The 10,114-nt window shown below is 56.1% G+C and overlaps 6 protein-coding genes across 6 annotated transcripts; 3 read left to right on the top strand and 3 right to left on the bottom strand.

Annotated features, from left to right (window-relative positions):
- Nucleotides 1–137: 137 nt before the first annotated feature.
- On the top strand, nt 138–485 carry PHSY_000296 (potential peroxisomal lipid carrier; the record flags this gene model as incomplete). Its single annotated transcript, XM_012330938.1, has 1 exon — nt 138–485. The coding sequence occupies one exon, from the start codon at nt 138–140 to the stop codon at nt 483–485; it is 348 nt and encodes a 115-aa protein (XP_012186328.1).
- Nucleotides 486–760: 275 nt separating this feature from the next.
- On the bottom strand, nt 761–2,492 carry PHSY_000295 (hypothetical protein; the record flags this gene model as incomplete). Its single annotated transcript, XM_012330937.1, has 3 exons — nt 761–1,358; nt 1,496–1,541; nt 2,393–2,492. 3 exons carry the CDS (start codon nt 2,490–2,492, stop codon nt 761–763), a joined length of 744 nt encoding a protein of 247 aa, XP_012186327.1.
- A 998-nt stretch (nt 2,493–3,490) lies between these two features.
- PHSY_000294 (hypothetical protein) lies at nt 3,491–4,642 on the top strand (the record flags this gene model as incomplete). Its single annotated transcript, XM_012330936.1, has 1 exon — nt 3,491–4,642. The coding sequence occupies one exon, from the start codon at nt 3,491–3,493 to the stop codon at nt 4,640–4,642; it is 1,152 nt and encodes a 383-aa protein (XP_012186326.1).
- Nucleotides 4,643–4,735: 93 nt separating this feature from the next.
- PHSY_000293 (epoxide hydrolase) lies at nt 4,736–6,091 on the bottom strand (the record flags this gene model as incomplete). Its single annotated transcript, XM_012330935.1, has 1 exon — nt 4,736–6,091. One exon carries the CDS (start codon nt 6,089–6,091, stop codon nt 4,736–4,738), a length of 1,356 nt encoding a protein of 451 aa, XP_012186325.1.
- Nucleotides 6,092–7,040: 949 nt separating this feature from the next.
- Nucleotides 7,041–7,976, top strand: PHSY_000292 (phenazine biosynthesis; the record flags this gene model as incomplete). The annotated part of the gene is made up of 1 exon (XM_012330934.1): nt 7,041–7,976. One exon carries the CDS (start codon nt 7,041–7,043, stop codon nt 7,974–7,976), a length of 936 nt encoding a protein of 311 aa, XP_012186324.1.
- A 109-nt stretch (nt 7,977–8,085) lies between these two features.
- PHSY_000291 (alkaline phosphatase) lies at nt 8,086–10,065 on the bottom strand (the record flags this gene model as incomplete). Its single annotated transcript, XM_012330933.1, has 1 exon — nt 8,086–10,065. The coding sequence occupies one exon, from the start codon at nt 10,063–10,065 to the stop codon at nt 8,086–8,088; it is 1,980 nt and encodes a 659-aa protein (XP_012186323.1).
- Nucleotides 10,066–10,114: the final 49 nt, after the last annotated feature.

The raw sequence follows: 10,114 nt of genomic DNA, 5'->3' as shown, positions 1-10,114 counted from the left end.
CCTCCCTCCCGCCCGACTCTCAAACCGATCCCACCGAACTCAAAGTTCCCGGGGTCGAAGTGTCCAAGCTCTTCTGCGTCGTCTACTGGGCGCTGCTCCACTCGGGCGACGAAGAAGGCATCACCGCCGGTCTCGACATGATGAACCTCGAGCAAGCCAAAAAAGCCGTCAACGGTGTCTTCCAATTCAACGTTCGACCCTCCTCCGAAACCTACACCGGTGAGGAAAAAACCATCTCGTTCTACGTAGACATGAAGAAACAAGGCAAGATCATCCGAGGTCAAGCACCCGCACAGCCCAAACCCGACTGCATCCTCACCATCGGCGACAGAGACATGATCCGTATCGCCCTAGGTCAGCTAAGCCCCCAAATGGCTTTCATGAAAGGCAAAGTCAAGGTCAAAGGTAACATCATGCTAGGGTTGAGGATGCAAACCGTGCTCATGAACGAGGTCAAGAAGATGTCCAGAGTGGCAAAGCTGTAAAAAAAAAACCGTTCGATCAATCGACACCTATACCTGTTCTCAGAGACTACGCAGATGACCGGAGCTGGTGCATTCCCACACCTCACACCTCTGAAACGACGGATTGAACGAGTGTGTTTTCTTTCCTTCCCAAAAAGAACGACAACTATATGCAAAGCAAACAAACCAGAGCAGAAAAAGCAAGCGCAAAAGAGCAGCGGGCTCGATGAACCGATGAAAGCGAAGAAAGGAAACAATGAAGAGTCTGCTATCCAGAGCAGACGCTCATGTCGCAACTAGAGGAAAGCAGCGCCTACAGCAGCGAAGCCGACCAGCGCGCTCACGTAACCAGCCATCTTTCCAGCAGCCGGTGCAGCAGCCGAAGACGACTTGACGCTGGTCGATTGCGACGAAAGCGCACTCCCAGACGCTGAGGCAGTCAAAGATGAAGCTGCGGCGCTCGCGCTCGAAGTCGACATGCCGAAGAAGCTGGGCGAAGAAGCGGTCGAGGAAGCAGCGGCAGCGGTCAACTGTCCGGTACCTGAAGTACCCTGGATGGTCGACATGATGGTCGAGTTAAAGTTGCCCGTCATGTCCTCGAGACGGAATCGAGCAGAGAATGCCATGGCGGGGACGCTGTTGGTGGTGGTGTTAGTGCCCTCGAATCGGAGGAAGTAGTAGCCTCCGGTGGGACCGACGGTGGGGCTGATCTGGTATTGACCTCCACCAGCGTTGTACGAGACATTGGTGTCGAGGGTTTGCAGCTTGAACTGCACATCGCGCGAGCCGGTGGCGAGGAAGATGTTGACACGGCCCCAGTCGCGACGGGTAGGAGACTTGCCGTCGTCGTTCCATTCGATGGTGAGGCGCTTGCCGCCGTGACCGGTAGTGGAGCTATGAGGCGAAGTCAGAGAGGACGAGCGTGGATAGTTGAGATGTATGCATGTGACACGACAGAGACGTTGTTGAGGAGAGTCAGCAAGGCTGTATTCGTACATAACGCTGGACGCGACTGGATATCATATACTTACGCTACAGGCTTGGTGACGACGATGGTCGAAACGACAGCGTCGGCAGCTGCGAGCACGAGCACGGCAAAGGTGGCAATTTTGGCAGAGACCATTTTCGAAGGATGCTTGGGTTGGAAGGGTGACGTGACTGGTTGGTGATGGTGGTGTCGTTGCGAGCTAGGAGGAAGTGGAGAGGCGAACGAGAGTGTGGATGCGCGCTTTGTAGGATCCTGCGATCAACGTAGGAGTCAAAAGAATGTCGAGGGGTGGAGTGGATAGCGATGTGATTGAGAGAGAAGAGGTGAGTGAGAGGTGAACAGTCAAGGTTGGAACACGGGCGAGGTGAAAACGGAGACAATGGTGCCAGGCTGGGCAGAGTCGTGACGGAACGGATTCTGAGGTTGACTGCTGCGCTAGTGAGGCGGTTCCTCTTGTTTTGTGTAGGGTCGAGGCTAGCAGTCATGCACAAGGCAGAGGTGTCATGCCGAATTAGCTGTGTGCAGCCGAAGTCCACCTGCTTGATGCTGCAGGTAGGCGAGAGAGTTCACCCGAGCTGGATCGTACGCCGAGCAGCAGCACGGGAGGAAAATCGCGACATTGGCTGGCTAGCTAGCTGGCCTTGCCCAGCTGTCAAAGCAAAATCAGAGTTGCTTGTGTGATTTTCAGGAACGCCGACGCACGCAGAGCCACAGCTCGCTCGAGACCAGACTCGCGATCGACCGTTCGAGGAGCTGCCAAGAGTGTGATCTCTGGAAGAGAGTTCCACGATCAATGACTGCTATCAATGGTGGGAAACACTTGGCTGTTTGCTATGAGAGTGCTTTCAGGGCGGCGGCTGCAAAGCTTCTTCCTCGTACAAAGACGACGCACGAGATGCAGCCCGCAGCCGTTGAGGCATTGCTGCAAGACGTGCTTCACCTCGACACGCCTTTGGGGCGCTCTGATTCGGGTCCACTCCCAAACTGGCGTTGTCGATTGTGACTTTGGTTCGACGCTGTTCGTACATCACAACCGGCATTGCCACAACTCAAAAACAGGCTCCGAGTACAACTGTATGACACGAGTCGCGGTGGACGCGTCTCGTCCGAAGCAGCGGATCAGTGTCTCGGTGGGTGAGGTTCAAGGGTCTTTTTTCCAAGCCTATCGCGTGTATGTGTGTTGTTGTTTTTCAAACTCAGCAGTCTGTCGCCAGCGAAGCACGAAAATTTGATTGTGGGCTTTCGCGCCCTGGCTTGCAAGTCTCGGCTTTTGTGGTGAGAAGAAGGTTTTTGGCTTCTTCTTTGCTTGTCCTCGTCGCTCTCACCGAGCTCGGCTGTGCGTCCTAGTGCAGAACACCACACATCGTACACGTCGTCGCAGCCTCACATCCCGCACAATGATCGCGCCTTGGCTGCCTTTGAGATCAGTCATTCCGTTCCGAGGGTAGGACATGTGAGACTCGAGCTCATGCCTCCTTGCGGTGACCGACGAATACAGCAAGTTCGAGAAGAAGACAAACATGAACGCCGTCATGCACGCTAATCCGTGCCAAGCCTTTGATCGACAGCAGCCGAGGTGTGCACCGGCGCTGGCGTCGTCGTCCACTTTGTCGTGCTGTCTCGTTGCGACACAACCATCCTGCCCGACAGTCCAGTGCACAATGACGAGCGCTTGAACGCCGTGATGTTTCAACAGTGTTGCTCGAAGGACCCTGACAAGTCACCGCACGCACACTCGCCTGGTCAGAGCCTGTGCCATTGCATGCCGTGTGGAAGCATCCTGAGCGCTCAGGATGTCTGCCAGAGCACCATGTGAACCATCAGCCAGATCGACCTCTCATCTCAATCTCCGGTGATATGCTGGCAATCGCCGATCTCGTACATTTTCGCGGCCTCCACTACGGCTATGCTTTTTCTCTCTGACCCGCTCGACCCATAGCGGGGAAAGGGTGTCCTGTGCACATACCTCCTCCTCGGCATGGGTGTTTCCGTCCTTACACACAACCACTACATTGCTTTGTCTGAACAATGAGCAATCATGTCTGAAAGCGCCAAACATGCCACGATCAACCACTTCAGCCTGGGAGACTTCGAGCTGCTCTCGGGCCAAGTCATCCCCGACGCACACCTGGCCTACCGCACCTACGGCGATCCGAGCAAACCGGCCATCGTCTACCCCACCTGGTTCTCTGGCACCATCACCGAAGGGAACGAGTGGCTGATTGCCCTACCCGGTAGCTCTCCCCCCACTCGTTCACTCGACCCGAGCAAGTTCTTCATCATCGTTCCCGCGCTGTTTGGTAATGGAGAATCCACTTCGCCTTCCAACCATCCGCTTGGCATCGACCTCCCTCGAGCCACCTTCTACGACAACGTGCATGCTCAGCACAAGCTCGTCTACGACCATCTCGGCGTCAAGGGCAAAGTGATCGTCATCGGTTGGTCCATGGGCGCAGGACAAACTTTCCAGTGGGCCAGTCAGTACCCCGATTCGGTACGTGCGGCAGTACCCTTCTGCGGTTCCGCTAGAACAGCCTTGCACAGCTGGGTGTTTCTGGAATCGCTCAAGCACACTCTTCAGCTCGATCCCAAATGGGCCGGTGGAAAGTATGACCCTTCCAATCCACCCGTGGACGGTTTGAAAGCCTTTGGAACCATCTACGCCGGATGGGGGTTCAGTCAAGCTTTCTACCGCGAAAAGGGCTTCAAGAAACACTTCGGTCTCAACTGTGGAAACGAGATTCTGTCCAAGTTCTGGCACGCTTGGTCCACTTCTAAGGACGCCAACAACTTGCTGTACATGCTGTACACGTGGCAGCATGGCGATATCGGCGCTCAACCTAGGTATGCTGGAGCAAGCAGGCTAGATGTACCCCAGAGCAAAGGTGGTCGGCTGGGAGCGAGGGGCGATGGTGAATACGTGACGATGAGGGATGATAGGGCGTTTTACAGCGCGTTGAGCGGGATCCAGTGTCCGACGCTGATCATGCCGGGAAAGACAGATCTCTACTTTCCTCCCGAGGACTCGCAGGAGGAGGCGAGGGTGATGGGGGACAAGGCGACGTTGGAAGTCATTCCGAGCATCTGGGGTCACTGGGCGGGTGGTCCAGGAGATTCGAAAGAAGACGTCAAGTGGTTGGATGACAAGATTGCTGCTTTCTTCGAGAAGCATGGTATTGGTCAGTCTTGATCCGCGTTGCTCCATCATTCACATTCTCAGGCTTGAAGATAGGTCTTCATTCTACACGGTCCGAACGCAAGCCTACATCGACCTTGTTGCGAATCAGATCTTGGACGCTCTCGCCTCCTGTTCCCTGACTTCATCCCACAATCCACCTGCGATCTCCGGCTTTACAATCCCCTCCTCGCTTCCGCTCCACTTGCCCTTACCGCCTTTTGCAAACGCGTTCCTCAGATGGCTGACAAAGATCGTAGGTTCTTCGTGCGCAGCAAAGTGACCGCCCACCGGGCTTCTCGCGACCCACCTCGTCTTGCCACTCGTCGTCGTCGCGTCCACCACGAACTTGGGTGTGTTGACCAGCTCGTCTGGGAAATCCGAGTATCCGAGCGGAACGGGAAGCTTGTACTCGGCAGAGCCGTGAATCTCGGGGAGGAAGATGTTGTTCGTGTAAGGGATGAACGAGGTACCGATCGACCTTGTGAACCAGAACAGCGTAGCGATGTCGAGACACGCATCCATGTTCAACCGCGGGTGGTCGGGACGCCTCTCGGACAAGGTATCGTAGATGTTTCCGAGCCAGCCCAACAGTCCAGCGGGCGAATCGACGAGACCGTAAAGAAGTTGAACCGGTCGCGTCCTCTGCACATCGTAGTAGGCGCGGTTCTGTTCAAAGTAGATACCCTTCGCTGCCATCATGAGGTACTCTTGACCGTAGATGAGTTTGGCTACGCCCAGCGTGACTTTGACGGGGAGAGTGGTCAGCATGAATTTGCTGAGACCTTTGGCTGCGACGGGACAGAAGTTGAGGTGCACCGCACGGCAGCCGGTACCGTCCTTGTGCGAGTGGAAGGCTCCGAGAGCTCGAGCATGCGGACTTCCCCAATCACCGCCTTGCGATGCGTACTTGTCGTAACCGAGACCGCGCATGAGCGCATCGAGGATCCGGGTGTACCCTCGGACGTCACCCACTCCAGGCTTCTTGGACGGTGGGGCGGTCGAATCCATGAATCCAGGCAGAGAGGGCACGACGACGTGGAAAGCAGGAGCGTCTTTATCCGCGGGATTGGCGAGATCGTCGATCACGTGGGCGAACTCGAACCAGCTTCCAGGCCATCCATGGATGAGCATGATCGGGATCGCGTCGGTGCGGGAGGAACGCTTGTGTACAAAGTGCAGCTGCGTGCACCAGTCGACCGACGTGGTGAAGTGCGGAAAGCTGTTGAGACGCTTTTGAAAGGCGTCGAAGTCGAACTCGGCCCACTTGTCGATGAGCTGCTTGACCAGAGGCAGGTCTGGCTTGTAGACCAGCTTCATGGGTTGACGTGCATCTTCGGGAAGGTAGGGTGCAGCGGGGAATCGGGTGTTGCGCAAGCGGTTGCGAAGGTCCTTGACCTCGCCATCGCTGTAGACGATCGTGAACGGCTTGGGCGTGGTGATGGGTGGGATTGCGGACGTCATTGTAGAAGAAGCCTAGCGGAGAATGATGGGACTGAAGCAAACGCGAACAGCTTGGGATGAAGCTGGGAGACGACTCGTTACTTACACGTTTGAGCACCTCATTCGGTCAAAGGAAAAGCAACATCGGCTTGTGCGCTGCGGATACAAAACTCGAGAAATTTCAAGCTGCACAGAGAGCAAATATGAGCTCCGCGGCTTAAGAGAACCGGTCGAACCGGATGGGTGCCACTAGGACCCTGAGCAAGAAGGACAGCAGCGTTCTTGCTTTCGTGCCATGACCACGACTCAGTTAACCGATCGATTGATTGGCTCTTGTCCATGTACAATTCAGAATATTCCCGTGCTTTTCACACCATTCTTCCCGAACGCATGGAACCGCGCCTTTGTCTGCTTGCAGAGATGTGAGAACCACACTCGATTGGTGGGCACACGAGATTTTTGTCACCACCAATGACGAAAGGTTGGAAGTCGACATGCCGTCTTGCGTCTGGACGGCACTGTAATGTGCAGCATGCCATGCTCGGTTCCGATCGACTAGGACGGATGCAGAGAAGGCGGCTGCTGCGCGGTCGAGCCGCCCTCGGTCACTCGTTGACTGCCACGTGCTTTCCGACCTGTCACGCCTCTCGATCGGCACATCTTGACACGCTTCTCTCGCTGACTTTGAAAGATCTGAATCGATGGGGTTGCTGCTCACTCCGCAGAAGTTGTTTGCGAACATCAGGCTAGCTGCGGGACGAGTGCGCTAAAGCCGAAGGATTAGACAGTTGGACCCTATCTGTCGGCTACCTGAATTCGGTCGAGAGCGTCCCTACGTCTTCGTGACTCGAACTCCTTCACATTCGACCAACAAGCCTTGAGACCCCCTATAAAGTGCTTGCATCAGCTCTATACTTCCTCAGATCCACTTCAACATCGAATCGGTCATCATCCGAGGCAAGCAGTCAAGATGTCGACCAAGACAAACACATACCCTTTCCACCAAGTGGACACCTTCACCGACACGCCATACTTTGGCAACCCGGTCGCTGTCGTCAACTGCCTCAACCCATCTTTGCCTGTACCGACACAGGAACAGATGCAACGTTTTGCAAGGTGGACGAACCTGTCCGAAACGACGTTTCTCCTCCCTCCCACCGACAACGCGGCCGACTACCGGCTGAAGATATTCACACCTGTCGAAGAGCTGCCCTTTGCGGGCCATCCTACACTTGGTAGCTGTCATTCTTTCCTCCGACATCTCGGCACCTCAGAAGCCTCGTCTTTGATCACAGAGCGCGAAGGGAAGCTTGTTCAAGAATGCGCTATTGGTCTTGTACCACTCCGTGTGTCGGCCGATGCGTCCACTGTGCGCTTCAGAGCACCTGATTTCATCCGTCACGAACCTGTCGATCCCACCACCGTCTCTCGCATCACTACAGCGCTCCGCCTCGATCCTGACAGCATCATCTCCGCATATCACATCGACAACGGCCCACGATGGATCGGCATCAAGCTACGCTCGGCTCAACAGGTCCTCGACATCGATGTCAACTCGCCTCAGAGCGATATCGGCTCCATACGAGACCTGTTTTTGGGATTCATCGGTCCCTACCCAGAAGGGCGGAACGTACAGGGCGAGAAAGTGGCGCACGAGGTACGAGCCTTCGTGTTTGAGGATATCGGAGAAGATCCTGTGACAGGTTCCTTGAATGCTGGATTTGCGAAATGGCTGGAAGAGAGTGGAGAGTCTCCCGCGGACGAGTATGTCAACTCGCAGGGCACGGCGATTGGTAGGAACGGTAGAGTCAGCGTCAAAATCGATCGAAAGCAAGACGTCGGTAAGGCAGATATCTGGATAGGCGGCGAGTGTGTTGTTTGCATCGATGGCGTTGTACACATATAGTCGCTTTCGCAAGTCAGAAACACAAAAGCAAACACACACTCTCAGCACTTTCGAGTCAAACACGAGGTTACTATTGGCAGGCACATCAACGTTTTTTTCTACATCGAGATCAGTTCTGCGCAACGAAAGCCGTTCCGTTCCATCGAGACTTGGAGTAGTCAACCACCTGGGCCTGCAGAGCACCCGAGTTGGGCTTGATACCGTAGTTGATCGGGCGGGTGAGCTTGTTGGCGCCCTTCTTGACGTTGAACTGTGCCACGAGCAGCTCTTCCGAGTTGGGCAAGCTGTTGTTGGCGTAGCCGTAGAACTGAGCGTTGACCTCGTTCTTGCTGAACTCGAGCTCAAAGTAGCCGCGGTGGGCACCTTCGGCCCACTGCAAGTTCCTGTTGATCGACACCAAGCGCTGAGCAGCAGCGTCGTACTTCTGCTGCGTCAGGTTCTTTCCGTACGACGAGGGCGACGAGACGGCGGTACCGGCGAACTCGACAGCGATACTGCCCTGGCCGGTGACGGGGTCGTACTGGGTGTTGTTGAGGCGGTCCTCTGGAACAGTATCGTAGACCCAGTTGGCGTGCGAGTCTCCGGCGAGGATGACCGTGTTGTCAATGTCGTTCTTGACGATCGTGTCGAAGAATCGACGACGGTTGGACCTGTATCCCTGCCAAGCGTCGTAGTTGTACATGAAGTCAGGCTCGCCGTAGTTCTGCCAATTCATTACGATCTGCTGACCGACGATCTTCCAGGTAGCGCCACGCTGCTGCGACTCGATCATGTTGCGGTAGAGCCACTGCTCCTGCTTGCCTCCCATCAGCGAGCGGTCCGTGTCGTTGCTGACAGCACCGACCGCGGCGGTGTTCCAGTAGATGTCGGTCAGATCGCGGTCAAAGTTACGCGTGTCGAGCAGGAAGATATCGGCGAGTTTGCCGTAGCGGAAGCTGCGCCAGATACGAAGCGAGTCGGTGGTGTCGACTTGACGGATGGGCATCCATTCGTAGTAGGCCTTGACGGCGGCGAGCTTTCGCTCGGTGAACTTGACGCCGCGCACGGCTCCGGTGTCGGTGTCGTTGCTGTCGGCGGTACCGTGGTTGTACGAGTTGTCGGCGACCTCGTGGTCGTCCCAGATACCGAAGAAGGCTTTGGATCCGTGGAGGGCGGCGAGGTCCTTGTCCTTGCGGTACGAGCCGTAGCGGAGACGGTAGTCGTCCAGGGTCACGATCTCGTGATCGGGTTCGGGAACGCGGTTGAGCGGTCGACCGTCGCCATAAGTGTTCTCTCCTGCGACCGTCTGACCATCACCACGGGCTTCGTAGATGTAGTCACCGACGTGCACAAAGTAGTCGGCACCGTTGTCGCGAGCAGCAGCGGCGCGGTAGGCATTGAAGAAGCCGAAGGGCAAGTTGGAGCACGAGAAAACGGCGAGCTTGAGCTCGTCGACAGAGTCGTCGTCGTATTCGGGAATTGTCTTGAAGGTACCGACGGGCGAAACGACAGAGTGGTCGTGGCACGAGAAGAAGCGGTAGTAGTACTGAGTCTTGGGAGAAAGGCCGGTGGTCTCAACCTTGTACGAGTAGTCGACCTCGCTGGTGGTCCAGGCGTAGCTGTCGTCGACGAGATTGCTGGCAGAGAAGTCGGTCTTGCTCTTGGACGTCTGGTAACGCAAGCAGATCGGCAGGTTGGTGTTGCTATCCTCGGGCACAGGGTGTGTCCAGAGAATGGCCGAGTTGGGGTAAGGATCACCTGAAGCGACACCGAAGGGGAACGAGACCTTGCCCTTGTAGGCGTCGCGGCCGTCCGAGCCGTAGTTGGCGTCGTACTTTTGTACGAGGAAGTCGGCTTCGGTCTTGTACTGACCCTTCTTGCCGTTGTTGCGCTTGGCTTTGCCCTCGACCTTGGAGGTGACGTAGTCATCGTAGGCACGCTTGCGAATCTGGTTGCCGATGTGAGCGATGTCGTGGCTGAGGCCGTCACCGTTGCTCAAGGAGAGCGAGGGAGAGCGGTAGGCCAAGTTGCGCTCGAGGGGGGCGAGGGCCGTCACCGAGACGGTGAGGGCAGCGGCGAGAGCCGCAAAGGGTGCGAGGATGTTCTTCATGGCCCGCTGAGTTGTAGTGGTCGTTGCTAGGGACACTCGAGATGATGCA

The sequence above is a fragment of the Pseudozyma hubeiensis genome (genome assembly GCF_000403515.1).
Source record: "Pseudozyma hubeiensis SY62 DNA, scaffold: PHS4, whole genome shotgun sequence".
Classification (NCBI taxonomy): Eukaryota; Fungi; Basidiomycota; class Ustilaginomycetes; order Ustilaginales; family Ustilaginaceae; genus Pseudozyma; species Pseudozyma hubeiensis.
Note: the sequence above shows the minus strand (reverse complement) of the source record. Positions and strands in the feature narration are given on the sequence as shown.